The sequence below is a fragment of the Pecten maximus genome, chromosome 6, assembly GCF_902652985.1.
Source record: "Pecten maximus chromosome 6, xPecMax1.1, whole genome shotgun sequence".
Lineage (NCBI taxonomy): Eukaryota > Metazoa > Mollusca > Bivalvia > Pectinida > Pectinidae > Pecten > Pecten maximus.
This window is the reverse complement of record NC_047020.1, coordinates 19,673,238-19,692,607: the sequence shown is the minus strand read 5'-3', so window position 1 is coordinate 19,692,607 and position 19,370 is coordinate 19,673,238. Positions and strand designations below refer to the sequence as shown.

At 35.1% G+C, this 19,370-nt stretch overlaps 1 protein-coding gene across 14 annotated transcripts in view; it reads right to left on the bottom strand.

Moving 5' to 3' along the window:
* Positions 1-5,764, bottom strand: part of LOC117329173 (anoctamin-3-like) — a 42,002-nt gene extending 36,238 nt beyond the window's left edge. For 9 of the 14 annotated variants that reach the window (XM_033886930.1, XM_033886932.1, XM_033886936.1 and 6 more), the window contains exons 1-2: positions 5,317-5,763; positions 328-873 (exon numbers count right to left, since the gene is read on the bottom strand). In XM_033886930.1, coding sequence (XP_033742821.1) covers positions 328-807 — 480 coding nt within the window. In that variant the 5' untranslated portion in view covers positions 808-873; positions 5,317-5,763. Of the gene's footprint in view, positions 1-327; positions 874-5,316 lie in introns of all 14 variants that reach the window. The other 5 variants (XM_033886942.1, XM_033886943.1, XM_033886940.1 and 2 more) reach the window with 2 other exon arrangements.
* Positions 5,765-19,370: the final 13,606 nt, after the last annotated feature.

The window sequence follows — 19,370 nt, the reverse complement described above, 5'->3', positions numbered from 1 at the left end:
GAGTGATCATTGCTTTTGGACTATGATAAAATATTTACTATGAAAAAAATCAATTTCTAGGCCGAGGCAAGAAATAGAAATCAGCATTACACACCTAATACCAACATTGAGACATGTACAGGTACAGGCATTGACTTCCCACAATACTGTCAAGAAGTGTAGACTGTTAATTAATATTTCATCATCAGTAACGGTTCAGGTAGCTCCTACCAACAGTAAGAGCTTTTTCTTTAAATAAAACCTAAAATCACAAAAAAAATCTATTCGTAAGTCAGAAAAGTATATTCATTATTAGGAATTAATTTCAAAATTTGACATATTACTTACATCTTTGAGTCGCATCTCCAGTTTAACAGCTTCTGCTTCCATACACAACCTTTTAAATGGACAGTGTAGTTTCACAAACACATGATCTCCAAAATCATCTTTCTGAATGAAGAAACCTTGTTCAATCATTTCTTTCTCAAAACAGTCACGTTTATATTCCTTGTCTTCCAAGGATTTTTTCTTGTCTGGATCTTTGGTATCTTTTGACGATTTGTTGTCATGAACCAACACATAATCTACACGTTTTTGTTCTGGGATTAACAAAGGTCCCAACTCTGTATATCTGCGCTCAAATCTTCGTGTCCGTACTGTGCCCCTTTTCTTGACATCTGTTTTCTTACGCCATCGAACTGCAGATGCAACAGCTTCGATGACAGGTAAGTTTGTGATGACATCATTCTCTTCCTCCTCGGAATCCTCCCCCTTGGACTTGGTGATAAACTTTTTATGAGGATCTAGAAGCTGTAGTTTGGGGCCCATTGTTAAATGGTTTCAGTTAAAGCTTGGTGTTCCAGGTACAGATTTCTCCTCTGGTCCAAACATCATCTAAATTAAAATAAATAAATAGTCATTACAATCACTGTTTCCAACCTGAACAAGCTGTCTTGCAATCACATTCTAATGTAAAAGTTTCAATAACTCCCACTTTTTCACCAGAGGCAGAAATCTGATGGTATATAAGGTAAAATAAACAACAAAATGAATGCTTTTGGACAGAATCATAATACAAATTATCAGATCTTATACAGAGAATATATGTGATAAATTGCAAAAGCAATCAGTAGTCGAGCGAAGAAAAGATAATTGATTGATTATTACAATTAACGGACTATTAAGATAACAAGATTATCAGTATACAGACAATGGATCAGGGAAGGTCATATCTATACTGTGGTGTACAGAAAACATAAATATACCTGAAGTGTGTACACGTGAAAGCAAACGTAAGGTGTCGGGTAGTTTTTCTCTGTCTGTACATGTGAGTGGCCCACTTATAATGTGTCACCTGGTATAATGCTTCACTAGGTATGAATTTAACTTATTCAAAGATGTCAGACTTCGAATTCAGCGATGGCATTTTAATAATAACTTACATTGAAAGAGATAAATGCATACTCTGTATATTAGACATAGCCAGGGACAACTGGTTGTATTTACCAGTTTGCAGTTTTATGCTTCATTTGGTATGTACAATGTTATATATGTTGATATCTAACATATCCATAAGTAATCGTCCAATACACGATCTCATAGCCATTATATGGGACACAGTGCCAAATATCTGTATTATCATCCCCCAGAAACCTTAGATGCTACAACCATGGAAATATCAGATACTGCCAACAATCTTATTTTAGCAGTAATTTGTTTAGCAGTCATTTTAGTGGTAATCTTATCTAAGTGGTAATACAATTTTAGCAGTGATATCATTCTAGCTGTGTATTCTAATGGTAGTCTTATCTAATTGGTTATCTTATTTCTAGTGATAATGTTATTTTAGTGGTTATAATCTTTTATTATAGTGGTAATGTTATTTTAGTGGTTATAATCTTTTATTATAGTGGTATCATTATCTTAGTGGTTATAATCTTTATTATAGTGTTAATGTTATTTTAGTGGTTGCAATGTTATTTTAGTGGTTGTAATGTTATTTTAGTGGTTATAATCTTTTATTTATAGTGGTAATGTTATTTTAGTGGTCATAATGTTATTTTATCGGTGGTAATGTTATTTTAGTGGTTAAAAGGTTATTTAAGTGGTTGCAATGTTATTTTAGCGGTTTTTATTATAGTGGTAATCTCATTTCAGTGGTTATAATGGTATTGTAGAATATTTTAGTGGTAATCTTATTTTTACAGCATTTTTACACTGAATACCCCCCTTTAATTGACTAAAGATGCTAATGCTAGGATTACTTTATAAAAAAAAGGTCTAAAAATGATCTTGCATAACATTTAGATTGAAAAGTGTGGCTAAAATATATACTGTATTAATAAATGTGTGATCAAAAAAACTTTCAAATCAAATAAAATTAGCTATATATGACATCATATGTGTACATTTTGTTCATTCCAGCATTACAAAATAGACTTTTATGAATCTTCTATCCTTCCAGCAGCACAATCCTGATGGCATTCTGTCCACCCAGGCTTCATAGACATATTAAAGTTTCCTTATAGGGGAGACAACAATGTTAATTTGAGATCAATGTGAACATTTTTATTGATCAAGATATTTATGTACAGTAATATATAACATAGCCCTATATTTTATGGAGTAATCATTGCCAAAACATAATTTATGTATAAGTAAGATGGTGTTTTATTATACAATGAGTTAATCTGGTTGTCTCTTTAAAATTTAATATTTAAATCATATATATATATATATAAATGTTTAGTGCATTATAACAATACAGTTTATTGATATACAGATCGAGGAGCCATTGATCGACCCTTAACATACTGTGGTTAGATATATATAACTACAGGTATAAAGGTAGTACACAAACTATAAAACAAGTTTATACGTGACCATGGACAACAGTAAAACATGTTAAAGTGTCAACAATACACAAGAGTCCATTTACCTGTGGACTTAGATCTTATGAGGTATTAACAATGTAGTGTTCTAATAAAATCTTAAATCAAGGCTGTTACAAGTGAGTGTAGTAAATTTTACAGGACATATTATTGTATAACTGTTTTAAACAAACTGAATCCTTAATTAGGATCATTGATAATCCAACGTCCTGACACTCATGGGGCAATGGAATCCTCCAAGCCTAGCTTAACATGTTTGTGATACTTAAAGTCATACTCATCAACTGAACAATTGTACTTCAACCCTTGTAAAATTAAATTTTAATTAGTACAATCCTAGTAAAATTAAATTTTAATTAGTACAATCCTTGTAAGATAAAAGTTTGATTAGTACAATCCTTGTAAAATTAAATTTTAATTAGTACAATCCTTGTAAGATTAAATTTTAATTAGTACAATCCTTTTAAAATTAAATTTTGATTAGTACAATCCTTGTAAAATTAAATCTTAGTAAACTTAATATAGCATTTCAATCATAATTGTTTTTGTAATCAATATTATATTGTGGGTTAAACTTTAACTGTTGTACAACACTTTTACAGTGTTGCTTTGCTATAAAATACAGGATCCTTTTAAAATTACAGCAGAAATTCAAAATTTAATACACAATTATGCTTTATGTCTATATATTTAGAACTTTGACAAATATACAGCTGTATGACTATTCTAGATGGTAAATCTGCCAAACAAGAATGATTAAATAGTGTGCAGCACCATCATCTACCTATTCTGTCAACTTCATTGTTAGAGCTCTGTCCAAATTTGGTCAGAAGCAATATAAATGTGTGATGGGAACTCAGTCTGTATAAACACAGGTTCTGACCACACTTGGAAAAAAGATGTAAAGCTTAAAGTCTCTATCCTGTATAGATGAAGGGATTCTGACTATATTATTTGGTCTGGAGTATTGATGGGAAAAATTAGAGATTCAATTTTGTAAAAATGAAGGATAGCTGGCCCCTTTGTCACAGGAGTGGGTCAATACATGTAGCTTAACAAAATAGGTCTTTTGATCAAGCAATTTTAACCATTTTTGTCAGAATTATGAAAATTTGATAATTAGACAATTTTGGAAAAGTGGTGGGTTTAAGTCTTCCGTGGTAGTGGAGGGACAGGGCCCAATATGCAAGGAAATGGGGGTTAATTTTGAAAAGATCATGGACTCCCAATTGCAACCAAAATTATTCCCTAGAGGCAGAGGGATTGGACCCAATAGATAAAATATAGGGGTAAATTAATTAATTGAATGAAACTCATGTTACATAACAGCAAGGCCCAAATAAGGAAAATGAAAGTTAAGCTCCAAAAGTCATCCGTAAGTTTGGGCATCATAGATACTGATCAACAAGCAATATTTTAACTATGTTGCAATGCAGGCAAATACAATGTAAAATGCTGAAACAAATATCAGATATTATGCCTGCAAAAATAATCAATACTTTGAAAATGATTGGATTCCAGCATTCTATACAACTGCTTTTGTAGGAAATGTGAACTCAGTCTTTAGATCAACAAGAACCTTATAATTACATCCCGTACAATCTTAAATTATCATTGTTGTCTTCTTTTTTTGCACTAAATTTTTAACTAAAACAAATATAATGCAATATCGTACATGTACTACCAACATGAATATTACAACATGGGTCTATAATTTGTTGAAGACCACAAATATGGTCAATGATCTGGTCCTGTCTACAATTTACACTGTACATATGCAAACTTCATATTGACTGACAGGAATACTTGTATATAATGCAATCATTATGATAAGATTTTCAACATTACTTGACCACTTTTTTTTAAATATAGCACACATATGATAATTAAGTCAGGACAATCTGAGGATCAGAGAATTTATACTGGACACTTGACTTTCTAGTCTCAGAAGCAGTGATAAGACTTTCAAGATGACCGCTATAGTGGCCATTTTGAATGTGACACATGCAGACCTGACTTTTAGTTTTACTCTCTTCGAACGATTCACAACTCATTAGTGTTAACCTGTTTTCAGGATCATTGTTTCTTTTTCATTTTATGAGCACTAGGCTACTTATATAAGGCAAATGCATCACAAGTCTTCATATATTTAGAGAGAGAGAGAGAGAGAGAGAGAGAGAGAGAGAGAGAGATATTTCAAGATATTCTAAAACATGTATAGGCCTACATCATATCACTGTATTAATTATTTACATACAGTGCTCTATGACAAAAGTTTCAAACATTAATCTAAAGAAATTGATTTGTCCAGAGCTAAAATATGTAACTTATACACGGATAAAATGTACTGATATACCCTGTACATGTACAAATACACTTGAACTAGTGTATGATGTTTAGTTCTTATCACACACACCAGGGGTACATCAGTATCATTCGCCATTACCTTAGTTACAGGTATATCCACATTACACGCCGGGTGAACACATTCCATACAAGTCACAGTGATTTGGTACCGTAACAACGTCGATCTGTTGATGTAATCCTCTACTATTCCACGTATCATGTTTATAGTTGCACACACATCTATCTACACGACTGTACCATTAACTGGCTAAATGCCAAGCTGTGAATTTACCGGTACTGTACATATACCCGAGTGATATACCCCTAATCTACATGCTTCGTTCTTCACTAGGCCTAGTGGTTTTCTAGTCAGTTCATGGTGTCGAACACCAACGGTTTACGTAAAATCAATATTCACCTATAGGAATTTATAAATAGACCACGGTATTGTATATACATTTGTGTCTGGTGTTATGTCTGTTATACTTGTACGATTGTTTTACAGTTACACCGTGTTAATAGCCCGGTATTGATCTCACAATAAATGAACAGGTGCTTGATTATAGTTGATTGTTTTTACGGTTGCCAAGTAAAGGGAGATAACTAGAAATAATCCAGTATTTAAGGTAGCACACCATTAATTCTTGACGCCGGTTACAGCGATGAGAAAACTACATATTCATGGAGAAATGCTGATCAAATTATGAGTGATATCTTCTTATATACTAAACAATATAAAGCTTTTTGTCAAGTTCTTAAGATTTTTCTTTCATATTGAGTGAGTATGTAGGCCTATATAGTTTCAAGTCGGACAAGTTATATGATGACTACTCCCCTCCCCCTTCTTTTGGTGGCCGGGGAAGCAAATTGTAAATTTCAAACAATATTCAAGACATAACAGATATTCATTTTTTGTCTCTTAAGGACCCACACAACTAAATCGGCTGAAAGTCCATAATGCAATTTTTTTCCCGAGGTTTGTAGTTATATTTTAAGTAATTAACACATGTAATTGGTACTTCCTATGTAGGAGAATAAAGAGTAATGTCTTAACACTTGAAAAACAAAAATATTCACTCCTATTGAATAATAGAATGACGTAGGACTACAGGTGAAAAGGTGAGAATTCCCCCACGTGGGGGTTCACCCGCCCATTTGCCACTAGGACTTTGTGAAAAATATCCACTGTTCATTTAATTTGATAAACCCGCAGCGTGTTCCATTTAGCGGAACGTTCCGGTTGTGCAAACATGGAACGGGTTCGCTAAATGGTACATGACGTTCCAATCACGTTCTGCGCTCGCGAAATCCAACATGGCGGACATAACCATGATTGCGTCAGCGTTTTTGTCGTTTTTCAACGAGGACGATGACGATACTGTAGAAACAGCAGCGGCGGTTTGTAATATAAGAAACGAACGTACCCGAATTTCTTTTTATGTACTGACTATTGTCAAATATTATGATGAAAAGGAGTTTCATTCTCATTTCAGAATGACCAGGAGTTGTTTTGAAATTTTTTTTTTTTTTTTAATTTCATTTTTTTTTATTTATAAATTAAATAATAATGCAATCAAGCATATTCAAAGTTTCAAATTTCAACTAAGATGTACAGCCAGAATGATGTGCGATTAACTAACAAATAAATTATTATCACTATAGACTTCCGACCCTATCAGACACTAGAGGCGACTAAATTTGGGATCTTATCTTTTCTCTTCTTTCTGAACAACTTTATTCTTCCTAATGTCTCCCTTGACAATGCCTCACTTTTGGCCTTTAGTTGAGCGTTCGCCTCTGTGAGGAAGGCTTTGGGTTCTGTCCCCTGGCCGAGACATACCAGAGTCTCTAAAAATGGTAGTTGCTGCTCCTGCTTAGCGCTCAGCATACAAGGAGTGGGACGACTGGTTCGCCCGTTGTCAGTATAATGTGACCGGGTGGGGTGTGCTGCTGGGTGTCTTCGGCAGTATGCTTCAGTGAGGTAGCACTATAAATCGGCAAAAGTTCCGGCCTATCACAAGGAGACTTAACACGAACATACCGCAGCCTCCCAAAACACACATACGCACTCACCACACGCATTCATGTCGCGCACACGGGAGGCCGTCCTTAAATGACCTTAGCTGTTAATAGGACGTTAAACAAAATAAACCAAACCAAACCAAACACTATCCAGCATATCTGATGGTCCCTGGATGTTTTGAAATCTTAATAGATCTTATTCATGGCACCGGTAAAGTGCCGGTCTATCATGAGCAGGGCCGTAAGCCCATATCTATTGAAAAGCAAGTTTTGGTAACCATATGGTACTTAGCCAATAAAGATTCACACAGAGAGATAGAAGACCGTTTCGATGTCACTGTCAGTAGTATCGCCAGGACTAAGGCCCGAGTCATCATCGCCATAATGGAATATGATGAAGGAGTTCATCGTCTGGCCAACTGGTAAATAACACACAATCTACCTTTTACGATGCCATCTACTTTCACTTTTGAACTTGATAGAATGTAATACAGTCAAACCTCGTTAACTCGAAGTCGTCGGGATCGTGAAAAAACTTCGAGTTATCTGAGTCTTCCAGTTAACCGAGTTTCAAGGTAGACGTGTTGGTATATTATATCTATAAAAATCATTTACATAAACCAGAGACCTATAGGTCTCTGCATAAACACGCATCCTTAACAGTCAGAAACACGCCTATTTGATTTCAAATACTAATTATAACAAAATCGTATTTATTATTTATGCTAGACACGACATTTCTAAAAAGTAAATAATATATGATACAATACTATCATATCGTTTTGAAATCAAGTAAGCCAGTATATTTGTGATTGGGAGTCGTGTCCGACATGCCATTTCTAAGTGAAGATTAACACAAAATTTCATCACTTTAAAATCTATTTAAATAATTTCTATCGTGGTACAAAAATTATATTATCGTTAAAAATCATAAAAAAAAACAATATACGAAGTCTGCGGCAAATAATACATACACAAATGTATCGGCACAGATCACGTGTTGACAAGTGCAGTAGCAGCAGGAAATGCACAGTTTATCATAGTTCGATCAGAAACGAAGTCCTGGAATTAATTCACACGTTACCCGGCCATAGTTGTGATTTCAGGTGTGTCGGATAGTTCCGCCTGAACGCACATGGTCACCTAGACCGCTGTACAGAGGCGCCAGCTTGGGTGTAACTTGGGTATAATTATCGCACTGCTTTAATCATCAAAGGAATTATGTAAGTTCTGTTAGTCAACATCAATACTGTTGGATCTTAATAAAGACGGATTTTACAGTAAAAATGGTCAGATATGTTTCAGGTAATTTAATAACAAAACGAAACAAAAAATGGATATTTCCCCAATCCCGTGCACGAAATTGTAAACAATTTAACCAAGACGCACGATGAGTATTTTGTTGACACATTTTGTTTGAAAATGAAAATTATGTTTTCAACTTCGGGATAACCGGTACATTTTACATAGGTTTTATAATATCGCGACCAATATTTTAGTTCGGAATAACCGAGTTTTTCGAATTACGGTATCCGAGTTTTTATTACTAAGAAAAAGAAGGATTTTTGCCGGGACCGGAGTAATACTTCGAGTTGAACGGGGTTTTCGAGTTGTCCGAGTTCGAGTTAACGAAGTTTGACTGTAGTTTAAAATGGTCATTTAAATCTACTTACGCGGCACAATGCCGTAAAATAGGCCACAGTACATAGTCCTCGTCCTCCTATGCCGTTTCAGTCAATTCAAAACAATGTGGGTTGAAAGTTCACAAGAGCGATAACTCCTGCAGGTGCATTCGATCGACAAAATATTACTAAGTAAACCTTGTCACATTAAAATTTGATGTATCTATTAACAATTCCAGTTTAATTACCGGCAAGTGTTTCGACAGACTTTTCTTGAATCATCTGGATATCAGCAAAATCGTTAAGGAAGAAAATGATAGTACCGGTAAATACAATAATAGAACATTCTGTTGTAAACGGTCTAATATTGTTTTTTAAGACTGGCCAAATCCAAAGACTCGCCCACTTTCTTCAAATATCTGGTTTCATATTTCAATATACAATATCATTATTTAATTTACTAAATGTTAGTTTGATCAGAAATAAAACAATTAACAAGTCATTCCTAAATGCCTCAGAGTAAAAAGAAATGGTTTTGGCTAATGATCATTCCAACGGTGGTTACAAAAAAAACTTCATACATAAACGTTTACGTAGGTGTTGAATATCACTGCTCCAACATTGCGATCGGAAGTTTCTGATAGATACAGTAGCATCGCCAAAAATGTCGAGACGTAAAAAGTATTAATAAGCCATGATATTTAGAGATCTGAGGTATGTTTGTCTTCTCCCCGTAAAAATACCTTTCATTATATTTCACATTTAAATTAAATTTCAAGGAACTCGACTACAGATGGTCCAGGAAATGTTCAGGAGGAAACATGTTTTATTTTAAAAATGCTTAATTTAAATAGACAGAAATATTGGTCCATTAGTACACGTGTATATGTATAGTCAGACTACCTTTGGAGGCAGAGGAGTAAGATCTATTCTCTGACCCGTGCTTTAGCCCTGGACAAGACTGACCAGTACAGCATGTATGCATGTACAGATGCATGTATGTATGTATGCATGTATGCTATATACACTTTAATAAAGTATCCACCAAAGAAGAGAAAAAGATTAATTTTATTACCCCTATTATCAATGAAGCCAGATTATTTCTAATCTGCCATCAATCTTTACCAAGGGACGAAATGTACCGAAACATGTTTTATTTTAGAAATGCTTAATTTAAATAGACAGAAATATTGGTCCATTAGTACACGTGTATATATGTATAGTCAGACTACCTTGGAGTCAGAGCACAGGGGCTTGGCACGATTTTCTAATGATAGTCCATATATATATGTATATAGTATCGATACTATATACATATATATATATAGACTATCATTTGGAAAATCGTGCCAAGCCCCTGTGAGTCAGAGTAACAACATCTATGCTCTGTCTCCGAATAAAACTTCATTCATCTATACACGTGTCCAGACCTTTCATTTTCAACACCATAAGGTGAATGGTTTTCCCGGAGTTGTTGGTGCCATTGACGGGACACACATTTCCATAGCTGCGCCAAGTATTCATAAAACCTCTTACTTCAACAGAAAAAAATTCTATAGTGCTACAGGTACAAAAACGTTTTTTTTTTAAATAATGCTTTATTCATACCAGATTAAAAGAATTTTCTTTTAGTTCTGCGTTTACGTATCTTTTTTTCTAATCAAAAGTTGCTTGGGTATATATACATATTTTTAACCCAAATACATAAAAGAAATGAAACATGAACACCTGCTTTTAATGTACATTTGATATCTGTACAGACAGTGGTTGACCACCGGATGGGTTTCGCAGACATATATATATAGGATGGCCAGGCTCTGTACATGACGCCAGGATTTACAAGATAGGCGCGGTTGGACCCAATGAGGATCCAATGTAACTTGGAAATTACCGTAAACGTTGCATCTTTGACCCATATATATATACATATAAGTATATCTACTGTTCTGTGTGGCAAGTGCGTATGTGTGTTTTGGGTAGCCACACGCATGCATGTCGCACGCACGGCGGGCCGTCCTAAAAATACCTTTGCTGTTAATAGGACATTAAACAAAATAAACCAAACCAAACTGTTCTGTGTATTTGTGTCGGCTTGTGTTATGATGAAGAAGTGGACTGCTTCGAAAATGACAACTTTCATTTATACATGAATAGGGCACAAGTAACATAAAATAAGATACATTTTCTTTGATAATTTAACTTTTATGCCAAATTATATGTGATATTTTACAATAAACAGGATATGAACGAATTTACAATGTCATACCAATATCAATATGTCTACAGCAATTATTCATCAGCACAAAACAGGTGTAGATAAATATATGTGTTGGCTGATGCACATACATGGTACCAAGTTTACAAATGCAATTGTATTGTGACAAGACTCGCTAAACTGGTAATTTAAGACACAATATGTTAATACCAAATATGTGTATGTTTTTTCGTATAAAAAAATGCCACAATTTCCATTGTTTCGCACCAACCAATGAAAGTGGTTTGAAATTCTCCATTTCTTACAGGTATAACTTGCATTAAAACCAAGCAAAAGACCAGTTGGTTGCTATCTACAACGTTAGCCTAGTTAACGTCATCTTCGCTAGCCAAGGCTTCTGATTACGTTACACTGTTCGGGTAGTGTAACGTAATCAGAAGCCTTGGCTAGCGAAGATGAGTTAACGTTAACGTCAAGGTGTTGAACGAAACCGTCTGCGCAGGAACGTCGCCTACTATCAAATCAATAACTTATGGATACTTTTAGGCATTTGTGATTCATTTGACACCCAGTGCACCGAAAGTACATTTTTATTATAAATTTTGATCATTATTTTTACACGCTTTCATTTCTCCCGTGTTTGTTGACAAAAAACGCACTTCGCCCGGATATAGCCTAAAGAATAGAGGCGTAAAATCCGGCAAAACAATAACGATTTACGCCGTTGAGTTCGGCATGAAAGCTGAGAATACCTTAGATATTATGCAACATGTTATACTGCAAATTCATCGTTTTCTGTTGAAATTCGACTCAAAGATCTTTAAACGGCGGCCATATTGGTTCCAGCATGGAACCCTCAAATGAGACGTGCCAGACGAACCGGTTCGTTCTAGCGGAACGTCGCATTCCATTTACCGGAACAGCCGGTTCGAACTGGAACAACCGGAACGTTCCGCTAAATGGAACACGCCATGATCTATTATGATGTTTCATTCCAAAAGTCTTCAAACTTCTGAGTTGTTCCAAACTACTGATAACAAACATGAACAAGGCTGAGCAGATAAAACATTTGACAGATTTTCTGTGATGTCTTTTGTGACTATTCAATAGACTGGATGATGATGATGAATCGATGATGGTGGTGTGGTGGTGTGGTGGTGGTGGTGGCGATACTGCTGCTGCTGCTGCTGCTGATGATGATGATTTTAATGTGATGATACTATTATTGTTGTGATACATGATTAATGGTTGTCTGGTGTGACCTGTGACTGACCATGCAGTTGATTGGATGACGACGACGACGACGACGACGATGATGGTGGTGATGGTGATGGTGATGATGATGATGATGATGACTTACTGTATTTGCATGAGTAGACTTCTTCTTTATGTATCAATAAAATTGTGGGGAAAATACAGAAATAAAACAAAGGTTACGATGATAGGATGGAAACCAGTTACGAAAATCTGCACTGTTTTTTTCCGAACAGGTATTTTAGATTGTATTTATTTTACAATGTCAAACAATTACCGACTTATATCAATCATGTTTGTTGGCCCGGATGGAACTGCGCGAGAGGTCCTAGTTTCTAAGGAAACCGGAGTACACGGAGAAATCCCACGTGGTCGGACAGGTAGGTATACCTGATATTGTGAGAATACTTCGCAAGTATGATTTGTTTAATCAGCTGTTGTAATATACATTTTTTTCCCTAAGTAGTTCGAAATTGAAGTCAATCGTCTATAAAGCTGTTTTTAATTACTTAAGCATTGAACGGCTTTCAGTTGGCATTCAACATGAAGCGCTAGCGCGCTTCATGGAATTTGCCTCTGTCCAGTTGGCATTCATATTGACTATGAATGCCAACTGAAAGCCGTTCAATGCTTATATTTACCATCTGCGATTTTTTATTTGTCGTGCGATTTTTTTTGAAATTTTCAAATTCAAATTTCAGTTGGCAGTTCATAAGCTGGTGAACTCGCAACTGAATTGGTAGGGTTATATAGTGGCAGTGCCATACAATGGTAAATATAATAGAATGAATGACGATTCAGATTTCAGTATATTTTTGCACATTCAAGATGCAATTTCTCCACATATTTCATGGAAGCAGCACTAAAATTCCCTAAACATCTAAGCAAGTTAAGTAATATAGTTCGATTATGTATTAATTTAAGATTAACAAACATTATACTAGAATTGTGTCATTTCTGTGGTATTTTACATAATGACCGTATATCATATATAGTACTAAATTGTACAGAAACTGAAAGTCTAAGAGACGATGATGTCTTATTAGTGCTGCTTTTGACATAGAATTTAGCGTGTTCTTACACTCCTTATCTGAATATTAGTATATTCATGTACTACTTGGTGGTAGCCTTCCCTTAATATTAAGTCCATCTGATCATGCAATCTTTGTACTGCATAGTGCTATGTTTTTGTAGTAGAAAACTTTACCTGCGAGCAAAATACTCGTCAGCAGGATATCGACAAACCTAACAAATGGGGGCAACAGCAATTCAACTCAACCATTTATACACCTTCATCTCGGTATTTCTGCACAAAGAAACTTAACCATCAAGAGTGAAATACTGGCGATGAAAAAACATTTAGAAATAACTGTCGACAGTAAACTTAAAATCCGTTAAAATAACAAATAACTCGGCGGTAAAAAACAAAACAAAAACGCGTGTAATAACGTAATAGCAATCGGGAGAGTACCCACAGTTTCAACAGGTCATCCTTCGGTCTGTCAACGGAACCTGCCTTTGTCGTCAGGGAGGAATCTTATAGCACATACATTGTTCTGGCCTCTTACCATGTGGTTTTTGAAAGAATGGATACACACATGGACGTCTATGGGAGTTTGCTACAGAAATGGTTGACGTTTGTTGCAGTTTAAATGACATAAAAGGGTTTGAATGGATTTTGTTTTTCATTCTCATTGCGGCTATGAATAGCGGTTAAAATTGCTATCTACATATCCTGTGTTGCGCCTGCCAATGCGCCATGCCATCGTTTACCGTGTCCTTCCGCAGTTTGAAGTCATTTTTCCCTTTACTTTTTATTAAAAAATACATCAAATATAGTAAAACCTCGCGTAGTACCAGTATATATTTAGATTCCTAATGTGGTTTGCTGATATGAACATACCAAGTGAAAACAACAAACATATGACCATGAATACACTATGAAAACCGTATGAAAACATTGTCTCTCGTGCAAATCACCTGATTAATCGGGTCATATTAATACGCCATCAAAAAAATAGTCCGCCTTTCAATTATGAAAATATTGTGTTTTTGTTGCAATTTGTTCACATAAAATAATATGATTTAAATTGAATGATTGTATTTAATATTATTTTTACTTTAATACTTCTTTCTTTTTGTTTTATACAAAATTAAACAAAAAAGACCGGAAAATGCGGAACGACATTAAAACAATGGCGTGGTGCATAGGCGGGATCTCCCGGCTGCTCTAATAATTTCGCGTTTCGTCGTATACATGACAAAATTTTCTTTTTAATAAAATTTCTCGTTTTCTCGATATAAATTTTTTAAATCAAGGTTATGTAAATATATATGAATTGAATAGTTTTTTTTAAATTTTCATTGCGGCTATGAATACTAGTAGCTAGCTACATATCCCGTGGCGCGCGCTACCGCGCCCCACGGGATATGTAGCTAGCTACTGGTATTCATAGCCGCAATGAAAATTTAAAAAATCTATTCAATCCATATACATGTATATACAGCATGCAAGACTCATTCCATAGCTGATCATGCATGCAGGTAAACAGACCTCACTTTACTTATACTGTTCAATCCATATTGCATTCTGATTTCACTATGGCATTTCAAATGTTATCGCCAAAATGAGATACATGACTCACAGGTCCTGGCCTCGTCTGTCAATACATCCAATAGATTGTATATTTTTTGCCTCCACTGTAACAAAACTCTCTTCAAATTTATGAAAAGTGCTTATCCTCCTCCCTTTTACAAATCAATTTGTTATTTGACATGTTACCTCCATGTTGTAGAGCTCTGTTTGCTGCATTGACTCATTCTAAACGCGTGTACCAAATAAAATCCAGCAAGACAAATGTGTGGCGATAAATTGGCTCACTTTTTTAGGAGTGGCCGCAATTATTTTATTTTATTTTCATTCTTTTATGTTGATAATGATAATTGAAAAGATTTTGATTATTAATAGTATTTCTTTGCATTCGTTGTATGAATAACACCTTATACAGCAAAGGTGAGCGGAAGATAGATTAGTCCGCTTTACAAAATTACAACATTGGTTAACACTACAATGCACCATAACATAATGGCAAAACAGCACACATACAAAACATTTCTCACATACAAAACATTTCTCACATACAAAACATTTCTCACATACAAAATATTGCTCACATACAAAACATTAAACAGATAAATCTAACATGTACATGCAATAAAATATGGGAGGGATGGGAGGGTAAGCAGTAGATTTGTGAAATTCGTTGACAAGATTTTGTTTCTTCCAAATTAAAATGGCGATCGTCCGAAATTTTTTTCACAGTGCTGGGATGCCCAGTTAGAATTGACCAATGAGAGATGACCTTTGCTCTAAGACCCCGGATGTGACGCTTACCATATAAGGGTCACGGGGCGTGGTTTATCGTTATCGAACTATTGGTAATAAAATTCTGCCTGTTAGTGCAAAAACATGTTTGTTTGCTACAAACTATCATTTTTGCCTCCACTGTAATAAAACTCTCTTCAAATTTATGACAAGTGCTTATCCCCTCCCTTTTACAAATTAATTTGTTATTTGACATGTTGTACCTCCATGTTGTAGAGCTCTGTTTGCTGCATTGACTCATTCTAAACGCGTGTACCACAGGGGCTAGTAACGATATAAATGGGGCAAAAAATGAAAAATAAGAAAAACACGTATGCAATACATTATGTTATATGTATTGCGTACGTTTTTTTCTTATTTTTCATTTTTTTCCCCCATTGATATCGTTACTAGCCCCTGTGCGTGTACCAAATAAAAACCAGCAAGACAAATGTGTGGCGATAAATTGGCTCACTTTTTTAGGAGTGGCCGCAATTATTTTATTTAATTTTCATTCTTTTATGTTGATAATGATAATTGAAAAGATTTTGATTATTAATAGCCAATAGATTATATATTTGATGTATTGACAGACGAGGCTAGGACCTGTGCATCACTCTACACTTCCAAGTGCTGCGGTGTCAATTCAAGTTATTCCCCTTAACCGGAAGCATGTAATCAATGTGTCATGTCTATTTTTAACTACCTGGCTAAATTTATATACATATATTTTCCTACTGTTTTATAGTACTGGCTTAGTCAAGTGGATACTTCGCCTTGGATGTACCAAAATTCGACTGTCACTTGAATATTTGTGGGTTCGAACCCCACAAGTGCCACTGACGCAGTCCAGTATTTTTTTCTTTTTCATATTGACGGTCACCCATATATGTTTTATTTATTGGCCAAAATAGATATTTTCTAAACTAATAGATATCTAAATGGATGTTTGTGAACGGGTTAAGGTATCTCTATTTCTTTAAGTGATATTTTTTATTTCATTTAAATGTGCTATTTATCTATACAAAATTATTTGATACATGTTGAGAAAGTTTAGGAAAAGTATCTATTCAGATATACCTGCATCAAAAATTAATATATATATTCAATACTTCATATTCCAAAAACATCAGTTATTCTTTTTTCGTCTCTTACTATCCAAATTACACTGCAATATGACAAATAACAAGAACAATTCAAATCCGTCCAGGAAACTTGGAATCATTCACTTGAGTATTGCTGCTTGGGGGAGACATGGTGGAGGTTTGTTGCATTTTGAATGACATAAAAGGGTTGGAATATATTTTGTTTTTCATTTTCATTGCGGGTATGAATAGCAGTTGCTATCTACATATCCTGTGTTGCGCCTGCCAATGCTCCATGCCATCGTTTTCCGTGTCCTTCCGCAGTTAGAAGTCATTTTTTCCCTTTTCTTTATATTCAAAACAAGAACATACATCAAAATAAGATCAAATACAGAAAGCACAGAAAACACAATTTACGAAAATAAAAAGGTAACTATTTTTCTTGCGGATTAATATATAACTGATATATATTGTTTGGAAAATCAGCACGTGAAACCATGTTTTCATACTGTATTCACAGTGTTTTCATGGACAGATGTTCGTTATTTTCACTTGATATGTTCATATAAAGAATCAACACTCAGAATGTAAATGTAGATACATCTGACAACTAAAAATTGTTTCTGCCAATTAACAACGCCAGAGGAGACAGCAGGACAAACCTTCAGAGAAAGCACTGTAGATTGACCGAATGAAATTTGGTATGCGAAAACATTAAACTTCTTCAAATCTTAAATCAATGAACACGTTAAAGGATTGAACATGATATTCTTAAATATATGCCACTTACTTGAATTTGTAGAACAGGAAGATAGAGAAAATGACCACTCTCAAGCCTAACCGAAAAATAGAGACCACTCTCAAGCCTAACCGGAAGATAAAAACCACCACCAAGCCTAAGCGGAAGATAGAGAAAACGATCACTCTCATGCCTAACTGGGAGATAGAGAGAAAACGACCACTCTTAAGCCTAGCCGAAAGATAAAAACCACCACCAAGCCTGATCGAAAGATAGAGAAAACGATCACTCTCATGCCTAACTGGGAGATAGAGAAAGAACGACCACTCTTAAGCCTAGCCGGAAGAAAAAGAAAAGCACTCTCAAGCTTAATACGAAAATGATAATTAACACGTTAGTTACAAGTGTAATAACCTTAACAGAAATCTGGAAAGTACCCACAGTTTCAACAACAGTTTCTCCTTCAGTCTGTGTATGATGTGCACAAACACCTGCGAAATACCAAATTGCCACCTTTGTGGTCATAGAGGAACCTTACAGCACATACATTGTACAAGCCTTTTGCCATGTGGATTTATCAAAAGAGGTATACACATAGAGTCGCAACAAACTTCAATAGGATTCGCTACAGACACCGTAGAAAAGGAGCGGAAGAACGCGGCCAGAAAATCAACAACCACAGACTCGTGTTTTGAAGACGGCTGAAGCTACGACATCCAGAGCAGAGGAAAGAGCTATTGGAAACGTAAACTTGACAGTAGACTGAAAACATGCTGCAGGTATTGATAAGAACATTGGCATTACCAGGGTAAGGGATAGGGCCAATGACTCTTGGATCAAATATGTTTTTTCGTCTTTAAGGACAAGGAAGATGATTGTCGTAGAGCTAATATTCACATGGAAGAAAAACTGTAGAAAAGACTACGGGAGAAGGATGGAGCTCTGAAGGAGAGGGATGAAGACATGTAGGTAAAGTGCAGAGGCTTCCCTGCACAATTTGCATTATGTTTTCTACATAGGGAGCAACTTGCAAAGGTAGACGAGTGGAGGTGCCAAGAATAACCCAAACAGCAGAAATATTCTGGCTGTGGATAAAACAGCTTTTGCGGGAATCCAAGTGCAATATCAGTAATTATTACATTTTTACCAGTGAAATATCAAAAATTATGCATTCTATAAAAGTGATATGTTTCACTAGTGAAAAACATCATATTTATCACTAGTGAAAAATATCACTTTTGCTGATTTGACCAATCAAATTAACGATGAGAAAATACCAAAATAATTGACCAATCAGAAAGCCCGACATATATCTCAGCACCTGGACAGGGGGAACTACATTTTTTGTTTACAAATTATCGCTGTAGGCCTAGTTAGCATACTGGGTAGGTTTTTCGTTGATAAAAAATGTAATAAACAGAATATCTAACAGTGTCTTCAGTAATACCAAATATATTTCACTCGTGTGACTAATATTTAGATATTTTTCACTCGTGCTGCGCACTCGTGAAAAATATCAAAATATTAGCCCCACTCGTGAAATATATTTGGTAGTACTGAAAACACTGTTAGATGTCCTCTATTTCATGTATCATATATTTACAAGTTTTCCGAGGCAAGAGTTATCACTTATTCAAAAAGTTTCAAGCGATGTCAATAATTCGACTAGATGGTACCATCTAATAAATAAATAGATATAGTAAAACCTCGCATAGTACAAGTATATATACAGCAAGCATTCGATAGCTGATCAGGTAAACAGACTTTTGTTTTACTGTTATACTACATGTATACAATCCATATTGCATTCTTATTTCACTGTACCGCTTCAAATGTCATCGCCAAACTAGGAT